Raw genomic sequence first — 27,276 nt, 5'->3', positions numbered from 1 at the left:
AAAAAGGTAAAACGGTGGGCTGAGAGGCTAAGAGCTAGCCTCAAGCCTCAAGGCTGCAATTATGTGTATGTGCGGTTCTCAAAGTTGTCAAAGGAGTTCTGGCTAGGCCAGAAAAAATATATAAATACATGTGAAACGCGTTGACGATTGCATTTTTGAAGTGCACAGCACAGCCGTACGAAGGGGCACTGCGCAGGGTGGCTGTGGCATTCGCTTACAATTTTAAAGAGTCTGCGACACACGCAAACATCCACAGCGACACACACACACACACACATGGTCATTGCGTTGACGTGCGAGGAAGTGTGTATACCAATTAAATGCAACGGACAACGCCCCAAAAAAGTATGCTACAAAAATATATGTGTGGCAACTGCTGTCAATGACAGCGCAAATAGTGCAACAAAGCGCTTGAAAAACACGCAAAAATAAAAATCGATGATGCTGCGACGCACACACACGCACACGCACACACACAGCTACTATATGCATATTACACATGCACTATATATGCACATATATCTATGCAGCACTGTACATATACATATACAGCTATATAGCTAGGCATATAGGCTGCCTGGTCAGCTGCTGCTCGCCGTGTAGTATGGGCATTTGTCATAACGGCAGCAATAATCAGAGCGACAAGCCTACAGCAACAACAATAGCATCCCTGGTAGACGAGGTGTAGGCGTAACAACAACAGCAACAGCAACATTGCATAAACACGGGAAGCGGAAACGGACTGTGCTGGCCCATCCATGTTGACGTCAGTCATACAGCGTGCAAATGTTGACCTACATACAAAACGCCATGCAAACAGGCGCATAAATGCTACGCCAAACAACAACAAAATCAACAACAACAACAGCAACAACAGCAACAAGAGCTCTGCGTGCAGATAAGTCCTTTTTGTGCAGATGCGAACGCATTGTTAGAAATATGACGGACACTGCCATAGCCATCCCTATGGCCATTGCCGTTGTGCAAGCTCGCCCCGTTATTGTTTTTAATACTAACCAGCATCGTAATTGTTATGTAGATTTATCAATTTGGAATGGACATGCTGCAGGCAGCAGACAACAGCTCTGGCGTCCAGTGGCCAGCAGCAGATGTGCACTTAAAACGAATCACTCCAAAATGCCAAGTATTAATGCTGAATAAACGTTTTCGATATATTTTAAAGTCGCCTTTCATTCAGATTTTCAATCAATTCATCCATAATAGCTACACATAGATATGCACTTGCTAACGACAATATTATATAATATATACATACATATATTAATACAAAATAACAAATATTTCAATGGTATTTTCGTTTCTTCACAAAATTCTCCTCACTGGATAGGTGGATAATGTTATCAGCACACAAATAGACAAAACATATTCATAAAATTTCTTATATTCAATCATCTAAGCTGAAGGGATTATTGATTCGACGGTCTGAAATGGTTTAAAGTCTTCTATTACAAATGATTTATGCTCTTTTCCAATTTTTCTTCTTCTTATTTTATATATTTTTAACTTCATCATTACGAATATTACGTTTAACACAAATGAATAAATTATCTGCATTCCAGCTTCTGTCAGACGAAAACATATTTGGTCCAAACTAATTTTTAATATTTATAATAACTTGGATTAACTTTATTATAAATTCGGTATGACGCATGCATTTTCCATTCTCTCATTTTTTGTCCACTGACAGTGACTACAATAATTAATGCATTGATCGCATTAATGGAGAATCAAACAGATAAATGTATAAAGATATTAATTACTTATGTCGCACGCACTTTGTACTTGCAGAGAATTTCCATAATGAATGGAGACGGACTCTCAGCCATTTTAATTTGAACGAATGCCTGATAATGTCCAGTTGGATGGAAAGTCGGTGAGATGAGGGCGTTGGTTAAATTCTTGAGGTAGTATACCTTTGGGGCAATCGGGCACTTAAAGAAGGAGTTGTTCACCACTAAGGTATTGTAGCTCTCGACAAACATCTTCTTATAAAACTGATTTTCTAAAAACTGGCAGCCATCTACTCTTTTTAGCTCGTACAATACCCGTTGAGATTTCACAGAGCGCAGCTCAATGTTCATGCTGAACGATGCAGCCTTCTTTGCCACACGAAACGTATAGAGCTCATCTTGATTGGGCACTTTTTTGAAATATTCCACATAATCGTGATCGCAATTTATCTCCACTGATTCTATAACAGGTATCCCGTTCATATGTACCTATGCGAAAATACATAAATACATCCGGGATACATCGAATATTTTGTTGCGAAGATAGGCTTACTTGCTCAACTGAAAGCAGAACAAATATCCACAAAAAATACATCCGGTGCAGAGTCATTGTAAACTTCAAACTGGCAAACGCTAAGGGACTGAACAATTTTTATACCGATCTTCACTAGATGATTGACTTACATATCCATCGGGCCATCAAGATAAAATGTTATGGATCATTAAATTGTATAAACGGGACTGGGAATTTGTGTACCAGCTTGGGTTAATCATTGTCAAATTAACATTTATATTCGTTCATGAAGTGAAGCATATTAAGCTTGTGTCATGTCCATCAGTCACAGTAGAGCCTCTGTCACCAGAGTGTGGCAAAAATTAGAAAAGAAATGACAACCATTTTTTAATATTTATTTTTTGTTTGATGTCATTTGAAATATAAATTTGGACTATTTTTTAGGAGGCCATATAAAATTAAATAAAACAATGAAATCTTGGCATTTTGTACTTTGTTCGCTGATGCTTGCAATGCTCCACTGACTTTGACTACGAAAATTAATGCATTAATGATATTTTTGGAAAATCAAATAAACAGACATTGGCTATATATGGATTTAATTAAGTAACTTGTACTTAGTTACAAAACATATTAAATCCCTATTTGTAGTATACATTGTACTTCCAAATGATTTCCATTACGAATGGCGCTGAAGTTTCTGGCATTTGCATCCGTGTGCTAAGTTGATAATATCCGGTTGGATGAAAAGTCGGCGAGACCAAGGCATTGCTTATGTTCTTGAGGTAGTAAACCTTGGGGGCTATCGGGCACTTAAAAAATGAGTTGTTCACAATTAAGGTTGCGTAGCTTTCGGTCAACATCTTCTTCATAAACTGATTTTTCGAAAACTGGCAGCCATCTATTTTTTTCAGCTGGTACAATATGCGTTGCGATTTCACAGCGCGCATCACAATGCTGATGGTGAACGACGTAGCCGGCTTTACTAGGCGAAAAGCATAGAGCCCATTTTGGTTAGGTACTTTCTTGAAATATTCCACAAAGGCGTGATCGCAAGTTGTCTCTACTGATTGCACAACAACCAGTCGTTTCATATATATCTATGTAAAAATATTGTATTGTTAAGATATGTATATAGAGAATCGAATGCCGAAAGGCATAATTTCAATCTTACTTGCTCGACTGAAAGCACTAAAAAGATCCACAAAAAATTGACTCGATGTGGAGACATTGTAAACTTCAAATGGGCGTTTATTAGGTGACTGATCATTTTTTGTAAGCCCACATTTTTTCCGAACATCATTTATTGCTTTAGATGACTGTCTAACATATTAATAAAGCCATAAAAAGCTAATGTTATGGATCATTAACTTGGAATGGAACCGTGATATGCACAATGGACTTGATATTGGTGTCTTAATTACTTAATTTTCGATAATTATATCTGAAAAATATGGGATATATGTGTATTTTCGATTATAGAAGTTTTCCCTTGATTTAAATGCTTTCATAGTTCTGAGTGCGTACTAGCTTTGTATGTTTGTATTGAAGGAAACTAAAGTTGTTAATGTGTGTTGGGTTAATGGCATCTCCGAGTCAGAAGCTGACAATGAGAACCATCTTTTATTGGTTGATTATTATTCTCAATATTCATTTTATGGCTAGCACAAATTACTTTGAGAGAATCTCCATAATCAACGGCTTGCGATTCTCCGGCATTTCAATGCGTATGCTGAGTTGATAGTAGCCGAGCGGGTGAAAGTGGGGCATAATCTTGGGGTTGATCAAATTCCTCAGGAAGTAAACGTTCGCACGGATCGGGCACTCAAATAATGTGTTGTTCACAACTAAGGCTCGATAGATCTGTGACAGAAACTTGCTCATCATCTGATTTTTCAAGAATTGACAGCCGTTCAATTTGTCAATTTTGTACATTATCCGTTGGACTTTACGGTACTCAGCGTAATACTGATTGTGAAGGACGTTGCCGGTTTGACTACACGGAAGGTGTACAGGAATCTTTCATTGGGCACTTTTCTAAAATATTCCACAAAGTCGTGATCACAATTGGTTTGCACTGATTGTATGACAAATTTTCGATGGACTGCCACTGGCACCTGAAGATAAATGAAATTCATTACGAAAGAAAATACTGGCGCTTCTTTGGAAAGTTTACCACGTTTTTGATATCTACAGCAAGGGTCACGCCTATCGATAGAAAAAACACTAGAATCGGACACATCGTAAGCAAAGTGCTAACTGCAGAACTTGCCGTGATAATTAAAACTATTTACCCAAATATTTGCCAGGCCTCAATTGCTGGCATGAACGAACTTGTAAATAACTAAACTGTTTATAGAGTCATAAAGAGATAAATGTCGTTATGGACCATTAGCTACCGTCCAAAGTGAATGTCATTTCATTTGGTTGTGTGAGTAACAAATATTTGTATGCCTACAGACTGTCGAAAATAACCCCGAATAAAATTATATAATTGTAAAGCTTCAAATGAAAAAGCTATTATTAATAAATGAATGTGATTAGTCTTTTTATAGACTAAAAAGTGTGCTGCTAAAATAAGATAATAATCGGGAACTAGAACTGAAAGTGTTATTCGAATAAATTGCGCAACTAAGGGTTAAAGTGTTATTCCGATGCAACTCGAAAAGTTTCAAATCGATGGGTTTAATTTATTTTTGGACCCCTTGCCTTTGCCAAAATTTGTTAAAGTGAACTCTTTGAGTTTGACTTTGTCCCGTCGATAGGTCGCTCTGTTTTTGGCAGCGGCAAGTGGCCAAAGTGCCAAGGCAATGTAGTGCCACCTGACAATGTCTAATGATGATGGAGTAAGTGCAGCAGCCACTACATAATCATTGCCATAACGCAACGGCAGCAGACGCAGTGCCCACTTTGTGGCTGCTGTTGTTGTGGGTGCTGTTGGTGGTGCCGTTGGCTAGATGGAGACACGCAGCCATGCAGTCAGGCAGTCAACCGACCAACCTGGCAACCAACCTCCTGGCTAACAAACAATCTAACATTCCAAGGGAAGCTCGGTGCTGCACTGCTAAGTGTGGAGGCGTCGTAGCGTCAGAGCGTGGGGGCGCTGTGGTGTGGGGTGTGGCATTGGCGGTTGTTATCGCCCACAGGGAAAACTCAATGAGTCAATGACTTTCTGGTGTCGCTCGCTGATGCGCGTCGCGGCTTCGTTGTCATTAGTAACAACACCGACACGCACTCTCTGACAGGTACACACGAGCACACACACACACACATACACGTCTACGGACACATGTTCAGCTACCTATACACGCTCAGTTGTTGGCTAGGGCTGCTGTATGTTCTGGGTTGGGCGCTGTGGGAAATGCGAGCGGGTCCGACAATAAATTTGGCAAACAAACACGTTTCGGCTTATGTTTTATTGGTGTTCGTGTTGCTGTTGCTGTTGCTGATGCTGTTGTTGTCGTTGCGGCTGATGTTTTGTTGCTGTCCTTGGCGTACCTAATGTGTGTCAACGGCAGGCGATGCTGTTGTGTTGCGGCTTTCGTTTTTTTTTTTTGGTTTCTGCTCTGTTTTTGTTCTTATTTCTGATTGTGATGCGGACTCTTATTGTGAAGCTTTTTACGCATTCACGCGCCCAAATTGGCCAGCAGAATGTGTTGAATACACAAACAAATTATGTGCCTTGCTTACATGCTTTTAGGCTAAGTAATTATCATTTTTTGGCAGCCAGCAACACTTGGCAGACATTTGCTATGGTTTTTTCTGCTGTTCCTCGCAACACGGCATTTCCCTCGATGCTCATTAGCCGCATCCTGTGCTAAATCAGGCCATATTTATGCGCAGGCCGTGGCGCTTTAAGTGTTAAATTGTTTGCTCGTAATGCCAAGTAAGTTGTACAAACAAATTAAAGGAATATAAAAATGCCCGCCCAGGCTCCGATTTGGGCGTTACTCTGATTTCATCAAATGCTATTGTGTTATATTTTATTTAAACTTTAAAATTTGTTTATTTTAAATTTATTTTATTGTATTGTATGCTATTTTATTTTATTTATTTATTTTTATTTTACTATAATTTTTTTTTTTAAATTAATTTAATTACATTTTACTGTATGTTATTTAATTTAATTTTATTTTATTTTATATTTATTTATATTTACTGTATATTCTTTTATTTTACTTAATTAATAGGAGTGTTGCACCAAGTGGTATTCCATACACGCCAATGATTATGTGAGATCAAACATGAGAGGTTTCATACAGTAATTACAGAATTTCCATTGCACTGGCAATGGGTTCGGTGTTTGACCCATACTTCTAGCAGCTTGGTTGACCACCCAGTGTAAACACAGCTGTTTTCAGGCCCCCACTCATGGTTGCCTTCTGTCCGAGTCACATTCGTGCCTAACCACAGACAACAAGGTGGAGGGGCGCATGCGCCGAGCCGCCGAGCCGCCGAGTTTGCAGTGCTGCCAACTGCACTGCAAAGCGGAAGCACCATGGCAGAGGCCGGAGCAGTCAAGTCAGTTGCTTTTCGAGGCTCGTAGGATACGAACGGCTCTGGCGGTTCATAAAATGCGGAAACTGAGTGCTGTAAGTGAGTGCTGTGCTGGGCTTTGAGTGCGAGCGGTTCGAGTACGAGTGCGAGTGCGAGTGCGAGTGCGAGTGCGAGTACGAGTTCAAGTGGCAGTCGGCTCGCATGTGTGGTGAATTCGCATAGTCGAAGAGCGCGCCAAAGAGAGTACAGAATCCGAGAATCCGAGAAACGCAACGAAGAGCTTGACTCGCTGTCTGGTGGAAAAGGCATCGCAGTCAATGCGAATCTTTGCACGCGTGCAGTTGCCTGGACAGGATTGTTGAGTGAGGTTGTGAGTGCGCGCTTGTGCTCGGAGTGTGCCGGCTATTAAAGTGAATCGCCAGCATCATAAAATCAACAAATCATCAGCATTAAGTTTTAGCTATCACTACACAACATTGGTGCCAAACGACAGGGAGAAAGTGTCTAAAATGTAAATCCGTGCGACAGTGCAACTCAATTCGAATCAAAATTGCGTGAGCCGAAAATCAATCTTTGCCAATTCAACAATACGAAAACCAAAGCAAACCAAACCAAACCAAAACAAAACAAAAACAAAGGAAAACAAAAAGAAACGAATAGTGAAACTAAAATCAAAACAGGAAACCGAAGAGGAAAGCATGTGGATTAGTAGCCGCCTTTTTGTGATTTGTTTGCTGCTCAGGTTTGGTAGGTGCAACTCGTCTTGCTTTTTCCCTTCCCCCTCTTTCCCTACCTCTTAGCCCATGCCACCAGGATTACTTTGCCGCACCGCTCGGAATGCGCCGCAAAGTATGCTTAGATTTGTGCTTGAGTGTGTGCTTCGAATACCTATCAACAGCTGTCGGCAAATATTTTCCTTTTACGCGCTCTAAAACTTATTATTCTAAAAGGCGCTCAGGCTCATAAGGCTTTTCAGGGATTTAACGGGTTTTGAGCAAACGGCAAAAGCGTGCAGACTTTTAAGCTCTTGCGAAATCTAATATGCCTTCAAAATATATCAAATTCAAGTAATGCTTAATTAAACCTCATATTCCAGCCATATTTTATTCGGTTAAACATATATAGTGCAGTTTCAAGACTTTCCCAAATTTGTGTGCTGAGGCTTGAGCCTCGCAGCTACATAAATCATAAGAGCTCGCATGAATACAAACGTTCTCAGTCAGAGCGAGAGGGAGAGAGGTGTTAGCATAATTTATGAGCCAGCATTTACTCTACGAACTAAGTGCAAATGATTTGGTCCGTTTATGTTACGTCAAGCCCATAAAATGACGGTCATAACAACAAAAACTAAACCAGCCAGCGCGCAAACTGCGTATACATAATATGAAATTGCCTTATGATAAAAACCCAGGCGTCAATTTATGCCAAGCAACTTGAGTGTGTGTGCTTGTGTGTGTGTGTGTGTGTGGCAGTGTGCCAGTGTGTGTGTGTGTGAGTGGACTAATGAAATGTGTCAGAAGCAGAGCACTCGATCGAACCACAGTAGACCCATCAAATCGTTCACACACACACACACACACACACACAGAGAGTCTCGCACACACACATAAAGAAGCTTTTGGAAATTTGATATTTTCCAATTTTCATTGCCTGACTGTTTTCATATTTATGATGGCTTCGGCAATAGCAACTGACATACCTATAGATATACCATGAATACATATACATAGTATGATTTCGCACTCTAGCCGAGCTGCGGGCAAATGAAAAATATGCAAATGAAATTGTTGCTCAATATCTGAAGGGCATACTTCTTTTGGTTTTCGTTGTTATTTCATTTTCATGCGGATAAAAATAAACATAAAATCTAATGCGCTACACAAATTCAGCACGGAAAACAACAGGAATTCGATTATGCTGAAAAGTCTATAGGGCCTAAACCAAGCGAACTTAACCCTCAAAGTGGTTTTCCCGCAAAACTGTTACAACAAAATTATGGAATATTTATATTGGCTCCACACGGGCTGTTGCTCCCCCAGATTGATTGTATTTTAAATCCTTTGTGACAAACGCTTTAATTTCGTGTGCGATTAATGATGCACGCTTCGGCTTCCTGTCAAATGGTCTCCGGGGCAGAGGTCAGGCAGAGCGCAGCTGGCTCGAAATGGAAAAGAAAAATGGTTCTAGCCTCAACTCATCTCATCCACTATGCACTGCTGTCGCTTTTTCTGTTCAAGTTTCAAAATATTATTTGTTTAAAAATTAATTTTATTTGCTGCTGAAATTTTATTCAATTTTTAACGGCGTCAGAAACGATGTCAACCTTTTTAGGAGTTGCGAATTTGCTTTGGTTTTTCTCGAAAATCAATTTGCGCTATAAACATTTAAAATTTCTCATTCAGCTGCCTTTTTGTTGCGGATTTTCTTCTTTGCTTTACTTTGCTTTTGCTTTTGGTTCGTGTGCAAGTCGGCTTTGGAGGGGCTTAGGGCCATCTCTTTGGTTTCCCGTTGCTCCAACATAAAAAGTTATTTACAATTATTATTACTGCTGCCGTTGTTATTATTGTGCCCGTCTGAATGCGCGTTGGTCTGTAAACGTTTTAAGTTCTTTCAACTTTAGGCCAGAAACAGTATTGAATTGGAAATACGCTTCGCTATGAGTGTTTGTGTGTGTGTGTGTGTCTGTGTGTTGACGTTTCCTTTGCTTGTTTTAGCGCATAAAAATTGAATTTCCTGTTTTCTGGGTTGATTACGCAGAGGGCACAGCCCATCATTTCCGGTGCCGGTACCAACTGGCAGCACTTCGGCTGAGTATTTCCGCAGCTGGGAAAGTCCTTTAAAGTGCTCGCCGCTGAGCTTTAATGCGCATTGGAAACTGTTAGTTTCGAGGCTGTGTGGGAATGCCTCAGGCTGTTTTACGGCTAGCCCCTTACACAGTACGTCTGCAGTATCATAAACAACAGAACTACACAGCTTGCACACACGCAAGGCCTCAAAGGAAAAAGAAATAATTTCAAAAAGTGCCAAAAGGGCATAATCCAGAGAAGAAACACAAAGTCTGAGTTGCCTCGCAAAGGCAAAACCAACCCCTCGAGCCGCCAAGTAGATGCGAAATACACTCATATTCCAAATGAAAGTCAGTGGAAAAGCGAGACGAAAAAGCCGAGCGGAAATTCGAAGAAAAGCTTTGAAGGATGCAAAAGCCAACCGCGGCTGCAGTTGCAGTTGCAGCTCTAAGAGTGCAACGAACTGTCAGCCAGTTTGACAAGTTGTAAAATAGCAGCAGCTTTAACAGCATTATAAATAAATTGAGATAGCTCTGCGGATAGCGCGACTTTGGACATCCGAATATAGTTATATATATACAAAACTTATCAAGATATATGAGCATAGTAAAAGAAATAATATAAAAGACAGTAGAAAATTTATGTGCATTCGATATTTTTAGAGCGAGTTTTGTTGTTCTATGGGAACTGAATCGCATCTCATTCTTTGTGTGTCACACTCAATCCCTGCTGTCTTAAATTGTTTCATGGCTTTGGCACTAAATCCGCACAGCCCAAATCGAAAATATTCGTGTGAATGTCGAATTCGTCAGTTAAGCCGCAGCAATAAGCCCAAGTTGAGGTGCTAAAGGAATAAGACGAAGCTGAAGCCGAAGCTGGGGAAGAGGAAGACATACTTGGCTTGGTACACGGCATACAATGACAGGAAGAGCAGAGGCAGAAGAGACGCACAGTAGCGCTCGCGGCGTAGACCCTTTGTTTTCACAGGAAAGAATAAAAAACCTACAAGTGGATGTATACACACACACTCTCGCACACACACATACACATCAGCGAACCCGGACACCCATGTGTGTGCGCTTTGCGGCACATGCTCGTAAAATATACCCTTTCTGGCCGAAACAAAAAATATACCGAGTGCCAGGCGTACTCAAGACATACTTGCAATAATTTTATGGCCTGGCAGAGGCCTCGTCCTGCTCGCTCCCGAACAGCGGGAGCCATGAAATCAGCGGGGAAAAGCGAAATGAAACGAAACGAACATGGGCCGGAGAGACGAGCAGAAAAATGAAACCAGAAAGAAGTAACATAAAAATCCATGATGCCAAGCATAAAACAAAAAGCGACTGGCCAGGCACAGCAACAACAACGACAACAACGACAACAACAACAGCAACAACAGCAACGGCAACAAAAAAATATACAAAAGCAAAAAGAACAAAAACAACTCTAATTGCAGACACAATGACTTGGCGGTGCGGAACAGCCAAGCGAGCGGGGCAGGAGGCAGGGAGAGCGGTAAGAGGCTCCTAGTGCCAGACTTGAACGAGTTGCAAGGATTTGCAGAGCGCCGCAGGGAGAGCCGCTTGGGTGGCACTGACAGCCGAGGCGTATTCATGTGGAATTTGAAGCGAAATGTCAATTTGAGAAATACACACACAGCTACATAGATATACAACACGAAATATATAACTGTGAGTGTGTATGTACATGTGTGTGTGTGCATGCATGAAAGAGAGAGCAAAGCATGGCGAAGCCATAGACAAAAATGTTATTCTTATTTAAGATAAGGCGCAATCTGTTTGCCAAGCGGCATGCAGGCGGACAAGTACATTGGAACGGACTTCAATGGAAAGCTTGCCTGATGAAATACAGAAAGATTTCGAGCACCCCTCCTCCTTAAAGGAGTACAGTTGAATGCAGGCTAATGGAACTTTGAGAAATGCGAATTGCGCTATGAATATTTGAATGGCTCTACATTTAATTGCCTTTTAAGATATTTGCGTTTTATATTTGCTTAAATTAGTCTAAAATATCCAAGTGCCCAATTTGGAATGGGAACATTTAGGGCATATTTTATTTAAAATCTACTTCAATTTAAATATACACATACATATATGTGTAATATATAACTATATTATTTGTGTTTTTGTTTTGTTACAGATGCCACGATTAGCGAGCCCTTTGAAACACATTTGCGTGGCCCCGGCTTTGTCATGGAGCCTCCGGGTCGCGTTGAGTTCTCCAATTCGTCCGGCGGCTGGCTGGATTGCTCCGCCTCGGGCAGTCCCCAGCCAACGATCGATTGGGTGCACGCGGATGGCACGGCGGTTACGGAAATTCATGGCGTGCGTCGTGTGCTCCGCAACGGCACGCTCGTGCTAATGCCCTTTGCTGCGGCTGCCTATCATCAAGATATACATAATACGATATATCGCTGCATCGCCAGCAACTCTGTGGGCCGCATTGTGTCGCGCGACGTGCAAGTGCGGGCGGGTAAGTTTCGAGTCAGCCAAAATGCATCATATATATGTACATATACATATGTAGACTCACACATACATACGTACGTATGTGCGTGTGTGTTTGAGGCTTGCATATTTTTTGTATTTTCACATTTTTCGTACTTTTGCGGCAGTCGTGGCCCAGGCCTACAAAGTGGATGTGGAGGTATTATCCGCGTCGCGCGGCTGCACAGCCATTTTGCGTTGTGTGGTGCCCACGTTTGTCAAGGAATTGGTACGAGTGGTCTCGTGGGTTCATGAACCCGCTATCTACATCTATCCCTCGCTGCAAGGCGGTAAGTAACGCGGGTGTTCATACTTGTGCAACGTCTATCTGTCTATCTGTCTAACTGTCTGCGTGTCTGCTGCTGACGTGGCTTCAACTGAAGTCGCAGGCTCGGCCTCGGTGCTCGCCTGCATCCTTGTCCCTGTAGCGGCTTACCAAGCCAACAAAGTGCATTGTTTGTTTTCAGTATTTGCCTGCTTAACTACCATCGCTTTGCCTATATACCATAACGCGTATGCATGTGTGTGTGTGTTTGTGCTCGTGTTCGTGTGGGTGTATTTAAGTATGCGTGTGTGTGCTATGCCCCATGCTTTGATGCATAATTAACATTGTCCTTTGGCAATTTGAGAAGAGCTTTTAACTTGCCTTAACCCTGCCCCAACAAAGGTGCAATTTTGTGCAGTGATAAGTAGTTAAGCCTTTGGCAAGCGCTTAGCGATGCAGCTTTCTAAGACACAAGTATCTTGCAGACTTCTTTAATGCATAAGATAGACGACAGCAATTTAAAGTAGGCATATCCGTGTACTCAGACAACATTTCAAATTCTATGTGTACATTTATTATTAAATTACACTTGTATTTTCTAGTTTTCTAGTAACTTCTCCTTGAATGCTATTATTTATACACAAAAACTCATTCAATATAAATTCCCACAAATCCATCAAAATATAAAAACTCAAGTTTATTTGTATGAGTGTGATACTCCGATAGATCAAATTACTGTTCTTTTTTGATTATTTATTATTTAAGTTTTTTTTTTCTTCTTTTTATTATTAATATAAAATTTGAAAAGCAAATTCCTATACATTTTTTAAACGTACAAATATTTAAATTTCGAACTAATTCAAAGGTTTACTTTTAGTTAAAAAAAAAAAAAAAAATTTATATATTTATATGTATATATAATATAATAAATAAATTATTATATATATATATAAGTTAAGTAATGCTCCTGTCGTTCCAAGAATCGACAGTCGCATCCTAGGGTTCATTGAAGGTGCCATCGCCGTATTGCATGGCGACACATACTTAATAGTAGAAGCTGGTTGGGATGAACATGATTCAACAAATAAGAACTCAAAGGACTTCAATAAAACGTTATAACGTTTAATACTCAAATGTTTTTATACCCTGAACCCATTTTCAATGGGAAATCAGGGTATAATGGTTTTGTTGATATGTATGTAACAGGCAGAAGGAGGCGTGGCAGACCCCACAAAGTATATATATTCTTGATCAGGGCGACGAGCTGAGTTGATTTGGCCCTGTCCGTCTGTCTGTCCGTCTGTCCGTCCGTCCGTCTGTCCGTCCGTCCGTCTGTCCGTCTGTCCGTATGTATGAACGCGTCGATTTCAGAAGATATAGGAGCTAGAGACTTCAAATTTTTTTCTTAAATGTTCGTAATTACAGCGCGCATATCAAGTTTATCATTAAAAATCGATAACTCATCCCGATCTTTTTTTATCGATAAAAAACCTTATCGAAAACCAGTTATAAAATTATATCTTCTACACCTTTATTGCTAGAGTCTCCAAATTTTTAATGTATGCTTATATGCAATTTATACAATTTCGGTTTTTGTTAAAATTTACCCCCCACCCTTAAATTCATCCCCTCACCGTCACTTTTGTAAAAAGCGTATTTCAAATACTAGAGACTTGTGCTTTGGCAATTACATGCATATCCATGTCATAATCATAATCTGAAAGTTTCATGAAGATCGTACGTTCACAAAAAAGTTATTAAGCAATTAAGTTCTCATAGTAAGCGCACACTGCAGCCCATGCGTGTTTATGCGTGGTTGCTTGTATGTGTATGTGTGTGTGTATGTGTGTGTGTGTATGCGTTTGTGTCTGTATGCGTGTGTGTGTGTATGTGTGTCTGTATGCGTGTGTGTGTATGTATACCTGTGTGTGCGTACGTGCGTGTGTGTGTGTGTGAGTGCGTGTTTCTTGTGTAAGCTGAAAGTCGCGAAAAAGTATTGAAATATCTATTGCTCCAAGGGTTCAGGGGATCTCGTAGTCGAGCAGTCTCGACTAGAGCTTTCTTACTTGTTTTAATTTTGGGTTAGTTAGGTCTGAATGATTCGGCGAGTCGTCTGGAACTGATCTTCCAGTTGCCCAATGGCTAACTCCCCAGTTCTTCTTGAAGTCATGGCGAGCTCGTCGCAGTGGCAGAGCAGCAGCAGCGGAGCAGCGGCGGCTGCAACGTCAGCGCCCTATTTCGGCTGCTGTCGCATCCGCATAGCGGAGCAACAACGGCGTCAGCGGTAGAGCGGATGTCGCATCAGCGGTTCTTAGCTGGCCGTCGTTGAACTCTTGGCAGTAGCGGCGTGGGCGTAAGTGGTTTCCAATAGCCATCGCTGAAACTGCGCATTGGTTTCCGGTGTCGACTCGGCACTTCAAGCGTCAGCGTAACTGCAATTGTGTTGCAATAGCTGGGTCGAAGTGGCGCAGCCGTTTCGATGTTAGCGTAATTTGTTGTCAAGTGGGTAATCAAGGCGTGGGGCGAAGTGGTCTGAGATTTGAGACGTTGATTAAGCGATAAACAAACATTTAAAAATTTGTAAAATTGTAAAACGTAAAAATATAAATGTATATTTTCTACAAAAACTCAATGCTTGCTTATTTAAAATTATGTCTAAATCCTTTAAAATTGATATACCTAAATTTGGTTTTACTTCAAAGTACTTCTTCTCTTATGATATCGTTACTTCGATGAATGACATTCATACCAAAGTACATATTTTAATTATAAATTATAAATTCGTTCAATCATGACCACATTTTCATATCTTTCTTATTTTCCCTTCATTATTGTAGCTTGTTTGCTTTTCTGTTTTGTGATATTCATATCTGCTAAGAACTTTATTCTTGAATAGTCATCAGTCAAGCCTGATTAAGTACTAAGATATAAAGAATTGTGTATTAATATGCCTACTAGATATCTACAGGGTTTAAATTAGATCTATTAACTAAACAAACTACTGATTATCTCCTCTGCTGATTTACCAAAAAAAAAAAAAGTTCGATATAGAGTAGAGCAGGGTAGAGTAGGGCAGAGGTAGAGGTAGAGGAATTTCGCACCATTTTTCTTGGCTTCTTCATCCAAAAATATTCAATTGCTTGTGACCTTGAATGAGTATTACGTAGTCGGCAGCGTCCGACTCAGCTTTCATGTCATCTTTGAATAATTGTCTATTTTCTTGTTTTCACAGATGGCAAATTCCATTTGCTGCCAACTGGTGAGCTGCTCATTCACAATCTGCAGGAGAGCGATGAGTCGCAATCCTTCCGCTGTCGCAGCATGCATCGGCTAACCCGTCAGGTTGTTGTCAGCTCGCCCACGCGATTGCGCATTAATTGTGAGTGACCCAATCACAGCGACTGCCTGATACTCAAAGAGACAGTAGCACACACTGTGCACAGGTGCACTCTGCACAGGTGCACAGGTGCACAGCGCTAACAGCAAGACTAACCAATGTCAATCTCTACATCTCATACAGCGCATCGCGGCATCATCTCACCGAGCGTTGTGGAGCACACATCTCATGTGCAGGTTTCGCAGGACGAGGGCGCGGTGCTGCTGTGCGTGGCACAGGGTTGCCCTTCGCCTGAATACAGGTAGGTAGTAGGCAGGCGGTGGCGGGTGGGGCGTAAAATCGATGGCACTGTCAGCCAGCTAGACACATTACAGGTGAAACTTTTGACGTTGACAGCGTTGCCTTTGTGTGAGTTAATTGGAACGCATATACATTCACACCCACACAGAAGGGTGTTGTGTGTGCGAGCGTTTAGGGCTTCCAAGCATATAAATAAAACTGTGGCCGCTGCAACATGGCCAGTGATTGTGTTAAATGTGTCGAGAGAGTTGCCAGCTTGCCATGGAACGCTAATTAAAATATGAAGTTGAGCGCCGTCTACCTTAAAGTTGGGCATGAACTCGAGCACTAGATGCTGCTCTGATGCAGATGTGCGTAACGCGCGTGTGTGTGTGAAATTGTAGAGAATGAAATGTGTACATAGGACATGTGTGTGTGTAGCCGTTTAGCTACTAGAGGTAGGTGCAGGACACATGTGCACACATAATTACGCTTTGATAAGCAGGCAAGTAATAAAAAACTTTCGCTGCACGGCAGCCGGCAACTCGCAACGGCAACCGGCATGCGGCAACCGGCAAACGGGAGCCACCAGTGGAGGCAGCTGAGGCAGCGGCTGTAAATTTCCGAGATACAATGCCAGACTGTAAACGCGAAACAAAAGAATCTATGAGGGCAGCCAAACCACTGTCAGATAGATGGATAGATTGCTGAGCAGCAAATAAAACTGCATAAAAAAAAGCAGCAGAAAAATAAAACTCTAGCCATTTCATAATTAATAAAGTCGGGAGACAGGCGGGTAGACAGCGACAGACACATTGGCAAATGAGCCAGCCATTGGGATTAATGCAACATTAAACAAAGGAAGAGTAGATAAAACATTCAGACACAGACACAGACACAGAGAGCAACATTCGTGTGTGTGTGTGTGTGGGTGAAGCTTACTTTAATAATTTAAATAGTTGGATTAAGCTGGGGTTGACATTTTCGATCACATTTCTTGTAATCCGAATAATTCCTTATGACTCAAGTGAATCTACCTAAGGACAGCGTCAGGATTCAATTATATAAAATTTATATATTTCTAACCACATTCATACTCTATTGTTTTTCTCTTCTCCAGCTGGTACACTCAAAACGGAGCTGGCCCGCTGCCTGTGCTGAGCGGGCCGCGGGTGCGACTGCTGGGGCCCATACTGGCCATCGAGGCGGTCACTGGCGAGGACTCGGGCGTCTACAAGTGTACGGCCAGCAACGTGGGCGGCGAGGCCAGCGCTGAGTTGCGGCTGACGGTGGCCACGCCCATACAAGTGGAAATCTCGCCGAATGTATTGAGCGTGCATATGGGAGGCACGGCCGAGTTTCGCTGCCTGGTGACCAGCAACGGCAGCCCCGTGGGCATGCAGAACATCCTGTGGTACAAGGACGGGCGGCAGCTGCCCTCGTCCGGCCGCATCGAGGACACGTTGGTGGTGCCGCGCGTCAGCCGTGAGAATCGCGGCATGTACCAGTGTGTAGTGCGACGGCCCGAGGGCGATACGTTTCAGGCCACTGCCGAGCTGCAGCTGGGCGGTAAGTAGCGAGGCCAAGTATTGGCAACAGCCGCCGAGTAATTGCAGCTAAAATATTTATATGAATATCCGCAACCACACTGGCCTTGCAGATGCGCCGCCCGTGCTACTCTACAGCTTCATCGAGCAGACGCTGCAGCCGGGACCCGCTGTTAGTCTCAAATGCTCCGCTGCCGGCAATCCATCCCCGCAAATTTCATGGACACTGGACGGATTTCCTCTGCCATCAAACGGAAGGTAATTGAACTTGTTGAAAACGGGCTCTGCCTAGTGCGCTGCCGGTGGGTGGAGCTCGACTATTGCCAACTCTGCGGGTGGCACCGCAAAAAAAAAAAAAAAATAAAAACTGAAAAAAATAGAGGAAAAATGAACAGAAACAGAAAAATGCGGCGGAAGCTGCATTTATTGCGCTCGTTGTATATATTTTTCTCTTTTTGCATTTTTTTTTTTTTAGCATTTGGCTTTTAAAACATCGCACGTATAGAAAGTAGCTCTGTCGGCTGCCGACGCCGACGCCGACGTCAACGCCGACTGCCAGTAGTCGTGCCTAGTGAGTGCGCGGCTCGGCGCCGGCTTCAACGTTCATTCACTCTATGGAGGGGCACAGCCACTGGCAACGGTCTAAAGACTTTGCACGGCCCACTCCTGTGTCTGGCCAAGGTTCTGGCTTTGGCTTTCTATTTGTTAATTAAGGCTCGGCAAGTGTGTTGTTTGCCTGACGCATTTAATTACATTTTTAGTCTGGCCCAGAGCCAACATCCAATAGAAATTGCCAACTGGCAACTGGCAAATGGCAACTGCTTATTAAATTCCCAGTGGCTCTTTAATGACATTGACATTTGCATTCAACGGTCAAGCGCTCCAAGTAGTTGCCTTTATTTGCCACAAACAAATAAAATGCAACAGCACATCGATTGATTGGCTGCCTCTACTGCAGCTCCCACTCTCACTCCCACAACCACTCCCATCCCCATTCGCATTCTCTTGGCCTGCCTTTGATGGCATTTCATCTGATTTTTATTTTTACTACGGCATTCTCCACTCTGCACTCTCCGGGCCGCACTTCGTTTTCAGTTTGTTGCCAGCTGCCACTAATTGTTTGAGTTACGTCTGTAATGATTTGCAAGTCAAAGTTGGTCCGTTGTTGACTTCTGTTGTTGATTAAAAATGGCCCCAGTTCGTTTTATTAACATTGACTTTGGCTGTCATTTAGTTCGTCTGTTTGCTGTCCAATAAAAAAATCATAGCTGCGCTTCAGCTCCCAACTGCACTCCGTTGTAGCTGCTGTTTTTAATTAAAACTAATGTCATCTGCTGGCCAAAGAGCACGTTGAAAGTTACAAAAGTGTTGCATAAATATGTATGTATATATATATATATAAGCAGAAACTCGTGTTGTTTTCCTCTTAATTTGATTATACACTGCATATATTGAATATTCCTATATCCCATCTGTGATCACTGAGGAATTGTCTTAAATAAATTCTTTTTATTTATTTCATTTTACAAAGAACGAATTGCCAGCAGTCTGACCTGACGGTTATTGAGGGAATTGCTCTCATCAGCCACATCTGTCACTCTTCAGCTGCATATCATGCGCTGGCTGAACTTCAAAATAATCAAAAACATTATTCATGTAAGGAGCTTGCGACTTTGCCATGAATATGTTTTATTCAAGGGCTGAGCTCTTTCTCGCTGAGCTTCATTTGAATATGTCCAGCACTTTTTAAGGAGTTTGGCCGACCACAGGGCACAAATTGATTACAAGCATTTTCGAGTGGGCAGTGCTAAAGTTTGTCCAGAAGTTGCCGACACTCTGGGTGCTGTCGTCGCCCTTGGCTTCAATTTAAAAGTTATTTAAGCAACACAATTTTGACAAATAATGCCATTAGGCATTATACTCCTCCAGATGCCCGTATTGAAGGCGCTGGGGCAACCTAATTTCCAACTGCAGACATTCCGTTGCCAGTCGCTTGTCGCTTGTCGCTTGCTGTAATTGCCGAGTTTTAAGTGGTTTACATTATTCGGTTTAAAGGTATATCAACTCGGTAACTGTATTTATTTAATACACACGCAGACAGCCAGCCAGACAGTCGAGCAAACAGGCTGACAGACAGAGAGTTTGGCAAGAAGACAGACAGACAGGCAGAGAGACAGCCAGCCAGGCAGGCAGCAGGCAATGCGGGGGCTCTGCGAGCAGGAGCCGAGCTGAAGCTGACGCTGGAGCTGACGCCTTGGGGCGGAAATTAAATGATTGCGCGCACGAGGTAACGCAACACTCAAACGCTCATTTTACGCCATTTGGAGAAGTTTGTCTGAGGCATGTAGCATGTGGCAGCATTGAAGGCGTCGCCGCTTACTCGCTCGGCATGTGTGTGCGCATGCTGTGCTGCGCTCGTCTACTGCTGCAGGCTGTCTGGAGCGTGTATGTGTATGTTTAATTTTGGCTTGAATAATTCAGCGTTAAGTGCGCCACAAATGTAAAGTTGTGTATAACTTTATACAAATAAACAAAGCACTTGCCTATTGCCAGGGTCATTGCAGAAATTTCAATTAAAGACCAAAATAGTTTCAGTTCTTAAATACATTGCAGGCAAGCGCCATTGAGGATCACCGACTGATTAATACTCGTTCACAGCGTGATTATAGTTGCACTTACTAACCATTTACTCCTCATTTTTAGGTCTATTTGCGGAGGGTAAAATGATATTATACATATACATATATAGATTATCGTCGTAAAGTAGTTGTCAAAAGTTGGGGTTTTTATGCTCAATTGAGAAATTATTAGCCTTAATATCGGTAAAGTACTTGGCCTTTGTGCAGAGAGAAGGATGGAAAGTTAGGTTTTAATAATTAAAGTAATTTTACTCTTTATTTATTGTCTTTCTTGCTGTAAATACTATTATTCTTGTTAGATTTATATTCATTTTTTCATGATTTATTTATTTTTTATTTTTTATATAATTATAATTGTTTTATGATTATATGTATTATTTTTATATATTTTTTATTGGACAATATCAATATACTCTTTTCACTTTGCAAGCTCATCTAGGATTTCCAGTTCTGTTAGGAAGATTTTACATGAATAAATATTTACGTAAGTTTTTAGCATTTGGAATACGTGCTCTACGTATATATTCATCAGATTATTTTAAAATATTTTAGGAGAGGAGTTAATTGAAAACTGCCCATTAGACTGTGTATCAATATACGGGATTATTAAGTAAACACATTTTAAGTAAACACCGAAAACAATGAAATGCTGTTTATTAATAACTATATTAAAATTAAAATTATATTAAAATTAAAGTGATAACTTACCATACATTTAATTTTGATTCTCACCAATAATTTAAATATATATTTTTTCGTGGCTTATATGTATAAGAAATTCTTTTTTAAACCCGACATGCTTAGCCCTTTGTCAGAGCTCAAAAGTTTTTAACTTAATTTGCCCTAATCGACTTTATTTAAATTTCATCAAGTATTGAATTACATTAGAGGCATAATAAGTGTCCTCTTAAGAAATTCGGTATCTGTAAAACTTATAAGCGCTCTCATATAATCCATTTAACCGTCAACGAGCTGCAGTGCGCCACGTGGAATCTCGGTTCAGACAAATTGAAATTCATAATTTTGTAAGTTTGCAGACAAACTTTTTCACTTCGCACTGAATCTTAAGTTGTTGCAACAACTACTTTTATTTTTGTCGAAATTAAGCCACCTAAAAGCTTGCACAGGAGACACACACACACTCACATACACACACATAGCCAAACACCCACACACGCGGATTTACACAACAATCAACTAAAACAGCATACAAAAGCTGCGCCAACTATTAGGTTTATTTTGTTGCAACCAAAGCGCTTTATGCCACAGCCAATCCCGTCCCTGCTCCTGCCTGATGCCCCTTCCCCCACCCGTTGCCGACTTATAAACTCAACCAGACATCTCACACACTCGCTTCCGCTTAAAGTTTCGTAATGGCGTTTAAGCTGCCACTCCATGGCTGTAGGATGCGGGGCCACTTTCGTTCTGCCATCTGCGGATGTGTGCAACTTGCAACTTTGTTGCAATTTTGTCCCGGCATTGTTTCAATGCGCTCAATTGTTGCAGCTAGCAGCCATGTCCATGGCTGAACATTTGGGGATATGAGTGGGTCTGTGTGTGGCTGTGAGCTTGTGTGTGCGTGTTTGTAAGTCTGAGTTTTGAGCAGCTTCATTTTCATTTAACTACAGTTGTTGTTTTTAACAAGCGTCGCGCGACGCTCGTGGGGCACGGCCACTTTATAGAGTGGCAACCGCCAGCCGCTAAGTTTTTCGGTTGACTTTGTCACTTTCTGGGGAAATCAGCGTCCGAGAACCAAGTGCATTTACGATCGCTGTGCAGCCCGCGCAGGGCTTGGCCCGGACAGCTGCGAAAGTTAATTAAAATTGTAATTACTTTGCCTGCTCCAACTCTAATGCCAATTGAAATGTTGATAGCGCGTCGCCCGCAAACTAATGAGCCACTGGATGCGATGCTTCGCTTCCTAACGAGAGCCCACAAAGCCGCTTGTGTCTGTGTGTGTATGAGTGCCATATGGCGAATGCGGAACATTGTTTGCTGTAATTAATGTATTCGCCAATAAGACGGCTTGCAAACAAATAGACTTAAGCCAGCTTGAGCGCTCATAAAAATCCTTTTTTTTTTTTTTTTTGTTCTTCATTATTTGCCATGACAACGTAATGGGCGCATTAAGTGGAGCTCGACTGTGATGTCTATTTGGCTGTGGCTTGTGGGCGTGGCACATGACATTGAAAGCAGAGCAGAAACTGTGCTAAGCCTGACAGCTTGTCAGAGCGACAGAACGACAGAGCGGCAGAGCAACATGGAGGCAGACTTCATTACATCTAAATAATGCAATGTTACGTATACGCCGTGTTGTGTCGAAAACAAATGAAGCCCAGAGCCAAAGCAAAGGATTTGGGTCAGCCTGCATACGAGATGCGGCTCGTTGAGCCTGTGCAAATATGTGTGTGTGTGTGTGTGTGTGTGTGTGTCTGTGTGTGTGTGTGCATATACAAGGGCTCGTACATGGCTCACTAATATGCATGTAGCTGCTCGTTAATGCCCCTGGCCTGCCGCTTAAATATGCAGCAAAATAAAAACGAATACACGAGTATACGAATATAAAATGCATATCGCATTGCACACTGCGCGCATTCTGCGTGTGGGCCATTCAAATGTTTTTCGTACTAATGCATCTGTTCTCATGGTATTTCTCTGTCTTCTTTTCGCAGATTTATGATCGGACAATACATCACCGTGCATGGAGATGTAATTAGTCATGTTAACATAAGCCATGTCATGGTCGAGGATGGCGGTGAATACTCCTGCATAGCCGAGAATCGTGCGGGTCGAGTGGAGCATGCAGCTCGCTTGAATATTTATGGTATGTGCTACATTCGCAAATCACACACAACTGTCTCTGCATATGTCTCTCTCTGTCTATCTCTCTCTCTATATATGTATGCGTGTGTGTGTAAACAGCTACTTTACACATGCACTTAAACGTTTTTCAGTTCTCTCAGTTTTTGTTTGTATTTTTGGTCTTCTCTTTTCGGTGATTTTATGTTGCCTACTTTTGTGCACCGTTTTCATTTTCTTTTTTTCTCTTTTACATCGCTTTTGCTTTGTTTCCAACACTTCACTCTGTGCGCCTTTCTCGCCTATCTACGTATGTATGCAGTATCTGGCTGCAGTTTGCTTTGCAGCTCTAAAGTGTTGTTCAAGGCGCATTCCCCCTTGTGCACACAAGCAGAGGGCCTCGTCTCGCTGAGGGCCTCATCTACCTTGTTTTTGCAAGAAATCAAATATTTTTGTGTCGCCGCGCAAACAAAATGGCGTTGCCAAGCGGAGGGAAGCGCAAGCAAAATGACAGCAGAGGAAAAATAAATATAAGAACTGCGCCCAACGCTTTCGCTTAAAGTTAAACATGAAGCAAAAGGCATTCTCGACTAGTCGATGTTAAAACAACCTGCGAGTCTATATGATATGACAACAACTATTCAATAATCATCAAATTGTTGCATATATAGCATCACGTATATATTAAATATATCATCTCAATCTCTTCACTTGTGCCGATATTCATTTATGTTCCGTATACAAAGCAAATATATTCAAAGAGTGAGAGGTTAGTCAATTAAATCTTCATTAATTCATTTTAAATTTGCATAAATATACTTTATATATTTATAATATGCTCACATTATGATTCAGATTATTCGGAAGTCATTCTTTCGCATCGGCTTTCCTATGCCAAGCTGACTCTAGTCAGAGCTTCTGCTTTACTTCGCATAATGCAAGTATCTCAAAGCAGCGCCTCATCCTGCTTGAATTCTCGCTGTGTCGCTGATTACGCGACTTGGTAATGGCGGTGATTACAAAAATCTCTGGCGCGGGTGCAGACAGCGACACCAAACTGCTCACGTATGACATGCTAGAAAATTATGCATACTCCGCAGAATCCACAAGCACCAGCGTAAGCAGCAGCCGCAGCAGCGCACCAACAACATGTTGTTGTTGTTGCTGTTGTTGCTGCTTGGCGGCATTTGCTGCATTGTTTCCTTCCGCATTCTGCAGGCGCAGAGCGAAAAGCGAAAAGCGTTTCGGCGGCTCTGCTTAGAGAGTCTGCCTCAGAGTCGGAGTGACGGCAGTCAGGATATGCATATTACATTGGCGCTGCTTCCTGCCTTTCCTTTTCCTTTGCTTGTTTGCTCGCTGTAATATTTGCTGTTTGCTGCATTATTAAATGAGCAACGTGTACACAAATCTGTTAAGCACTCACGTTTGTCAACCGCTCGCCCCGCAGGTCTGCCCTACATACGCCTCATCCCCAAGGTGACAGCTGTCTCGGGCGAGACATTGAATCTGAAATGCCCCGTCGCCGGCTACCCCATCGAGGAGATACACTGGGAGCGCGGCGGACGCGAGCTGCCCGACGATATACGGCAGCGCGTGCAGCCGGACGGCTCGCTGACCATCAGCCCAGTGCAGAAGCACACCGACTCCGGGGTCTACACGTGCTGGGCCCGCAACAAACAGGGTCACAGCGCCCGGCGCAGCGGCGAGGTGACGGTCATAGGTTAGTATATCTTTGTGAACTGCCAACTGTCGGCCAGTTGGCCAGTCTCCTCCACAGCTACAGCTACAGCTACAGCTACAGCCACTGCCTCAGCTCACAGTGCGGATTGGATGACGAGGGAACAGACAAATGAAAGCTCCGATGACGTCGAGTGAAAATTACATTTTAATTATTAACAGCAAATTAAGTAGATTGTACGGAGCTTTAAGTTTTGATTTCGCTTTTAATTTTGGCGCGTATGCCGCATCTGCTTATACCCTTATTAAATATGCGCAATAATCCCAGCTTAAAAGTTTGTAAATTAAAAAAAATGAAGAAGAAGAAGCAAACCAAAGTGCGGAGGAGTGCGAGTCAGCGCATTTGCTGATGGCGGCGTGGCCAACGACCCTTTTTCTAATTTTGTTCTTTTTCAGTTTTATTTTTATTTTAATTAATGAATGTGCGGGCTAATGAAGCGCAACGTTAATTAAATGTTGATAATTTGTAACCTTTTTCCGAGATTTGGTCCGTCGCTGCCGCAATCAGCGGGCCACAGTTAAAGTTTTCGTAATTACATTGATTGCTGGCTCAGTGTGGCACTCCTCCCGCTTCTCTCACTCATGTTTGCCTTGACCCAACCACTTGCAGTGCCGCCGCGTCTCAGTCCGTTCCAAACGTCGATACTGCAGCTGAACATGGGCGATCGCGCCTCGCTCACCTGCTCCGTGGTGAAGGGCGATCTGCCATTGACCATCAACTGGCGCAAGGACGGCCGCCCCATCGACCCCACGCAGCACATGTCCGTCAAGCAGGTGGATCAGTATAATAGCATTCTGGTCATTGACCACCTGGGCAGCGACCACACGGGCAACTACTCGTGCGTGGTGCGCAACTCGGCGGCGGAGGTGGAGAACTCGCAGGCGCTCCTGGTGAATGGTAAACAACTGAGCTGTGAACATCATTCACTCCTCTAAAAAAAACACTATATATCAAGTATTTTACGAATATTATCCTTAGTTAATAGTAGTTGCGTTTTTCGTATGCACTTTGTTTAATGTAATCAACAACATCACTAATGATCGACAATCGAAATTTCACTTGTCCTGCAACATCCTTATACATAAACATATATATATTGTCTATAATATATATATATATTCATCTAATTGTAAATTGTGTTCAAGAAACGGCATTAGCTATTCCATATATTGTTATGAAACATATCGTATATCTTTATAAATCACTTTCACTTCAAGTTCTGGAATGTTTGTACAACCAAGTAATATACTATTTCGTAGAGTTTAACAATCCTTTAACAAATCTGCGAAGGTTTAGCTGTACACATGAATGTATGTATGAAATTTAAATTAGGAAACATCCACAGCAACAGCAAACAGCAGCTCAGCGCGGGATCAACATCAATTGAAGGATTGGATTTCGACGGTTGCAGACTCTTGGGTCTGGCAGTGAGACTTGTTAACATTTCTGGTTGCTCTTTCCTTCTTGCAGTACCGCCGATCATAGAACCGTTCGCCTTTCAGGATGGCCTGGCCGAGGGCATGCGCACGCGCACTGTCTGTGGCGTTTCGCGCGGCGATGCGCCCTTGAAGCTGATCTGGCTTAAAGACGGCGAGCCGCTGCCCGAGCTGCTGGGTGCGAATATCACCATGCTCGATCAGTATAGCTCGCTGCTGAGCATTCCCTCGCTGTCGGCCTCGCACTCCGGCGAATACACGTGCGTGGCCAAGAACCCGGCAGCTGAGATCAAATATACCGCTCTGTTGCAGGTCAAAGGTAGCGTAATAGGTTACAAGCCCAAAACACAATCAACAACACTACTCCAATACACCAACACACCAGTACATCTATACACCTACACCTTTGTCGCATTCAACACCCAACAGGATCTAATTAACCACCTTAAACTTTCACAACTGCCCTAAATAATCATTTTTGCTTTCTCGCTGATGTATTCAAGAAAAGCGCTTCTTAATGGTTTTGAGTTATTGATTTGATTCGTTTAATTTCTAAGAAATCAACTTTTTGATGCTTGTCCTACGCCCCACAAGCTCAATCGTAACTGAACGTTGCCAAACTCTTGGTGCTTTGTTTTTGACGGTTTCACTCTACCAAAATAACAACAAAACGAACAAAAAGATCATATAATCTAATAATAAACAAGACAAAACAAAATCCCAAATAAATCCAAATGCCAGAGATTGCCCAGCTTAAAACATCCATAAAATTATTTATACAAATCCTCATACCCTTAAGACGCTTTGGCACGCTGTGGGTTTTTTAACAACAGTCTCACCAGGTAACCTCATAAACTGCACTGCTTCTTATTCGCTTCGTAAACAGAACCGCAAAATTTGTTATAAACATATATATATATATTTAAGTATTCTCACCTATAATAAACCACAACATTTACATCAATTGACGATGAGTTGCGATATTTCATTTACAACGCTTTTTATACCACTAGAGAAACGACGGCTTGCCGTGGTTGAAATGCGCTCTTTGAAAGATGATGGTAATTATCGAACTCTAAGTAATTGTTAGCATATAGTATGCGATTGTATTAAAGAGTGAATCCTTTCACCCTTGCTTCCTTGGAAGAGCGCACGTCTGGAACATTTTACTCGAATTA

General features: G+C 42.1%; 2 protein-coding genes across 7 annotated transcripts in view; one reads left to right on the top strand and one right to left on the bottom strand.

The window, feature by feature from the left end:
* Positions 1-1,147: 1,147 nt before the first annotated feature.
* Positions 1,148-2,527, bottom strand: LOC6583424. Of its 3 annotated transcripts, none has more exons than XM_044009837.1 (4): positions 2,436-2,527; positions 2,305-2,384; positions 1,797-2,240; positions 1,148-1,711 (listed from the first exon to the last, which is right to left on the bottom strand). In XM_044009837.1, exons 1-4 carry the CDS (start codon positions 2,449-2,451, stop codon positions 1,688-1,690), a joined length of 564 nt encoding a protein of 187 aa, XP_043865772.1. In that variant the 5' UTR covers positions 2,452-2,527; the 3' UTR covers positions 1,148-1,687. The 3 variants fall into 3 exon arrangements, with proteins under 3 accessions (XP_043865772.1, XP_043865773.1, XP_043865774.1); XM_044009838.1 differs by having other exon boundaries at positions 2,305-2,374; XM_044009839.1 differs by having other exon boundaries at positions 2,305-2,312; positions 2,436-2,515.
* A 4,298-nt stretch (positions 2,528-6,825) lies between these two features.
* LOC6583422 (Down syndrome cell adhesion molecule-like protein Dscam2) overlaps positions 6,826-27,276 on the top strand; it is a 31,436-nt gene continuing 10,985 nt past the window's right edge. For 2 of the 4 annotated variants that reach the window (XM_044009520.1, XM_044009519.1), the window contains exons 1-10: positions 6,827-7,509; positions 11,712-12,044; positions 12,187-12,348; positions 15,556-15,702; positions 15,844-15,961; positions 17,060-17,508; positions 17,600-17,744; positions 22,798-22,949; positions 24,372-24,644; positions 26,133-26,417. In XM_044009520.1, the coding sequence (XP_043865455.1) occupies positions 7,461-7,509; positions 11,712-12,044; positions 12,187-12,348; positions 15,556-15,702; positions 15,844-15,961; positions 17,060-17,508; positions 17,600-17,744; positions 22,798-22,949; positions 24,372-24,644; positions 26,133-26,417 (2,113 nt within the window). In that variant the 5' untranslated portion in view covers positions 6,827-7,460. Of the gene's footprint in view, positions 7,510-11,711; positions 12,045-12,186; positions 12,349-15,555; positions 15,703-15,843; positions 15,962-17,059; positions 17,509-17,599; positions 17,745-22,797; positions 22,950-24,371; positions 24,645-25,271; positions 25,560-26,132; positions 26,418-27,276 lie in introns of all 4 variants that reach the window. The other 2 variants (XM_044009521.1, XM_044009518.1) reach the window with 2 other exon arrangements.

Source organism: Drosophila mojavensis, unplaced genomic scaffold (genome assembly GCF_018153725.1).
Source record: "Drosophila mojavensis isolate 15081-1352.22 unplaced genomic scaffold, ASM1815372v1 contig_74, whole genome shotgun sequence".
Lineage (NCBI taxonomy): Eukaryota > Metazoa > Arthropoda > Insecta > Diptera > Drosophilidae > Drosophila > Drosophila mojavensis.
Note: the sequence above shows the minus strand (reverse complement) of the source record. Positions and strands in the feature narration are given on the sequence as shown.

Bases quoted from the DNA above. Each gene is read 5' to 3' on its own strand.
- LOC6583424 (XM_044009837.1), bottom strand. The intron at 2,241-2,304 runs GTAAGCCTATCT...ATTTTCGCATAG, and splicing joins TTCTGCTTTCAGTTGAGCAA to GTACATATGAACGGGATACC. The intron at 1,712-1,796 runs GTGCGTGCGACA...TAATTATTGTAG, and splicing joins AAATTCTCTGCAAGTACAAA to TCACTGTCAGTGGACAAAAA.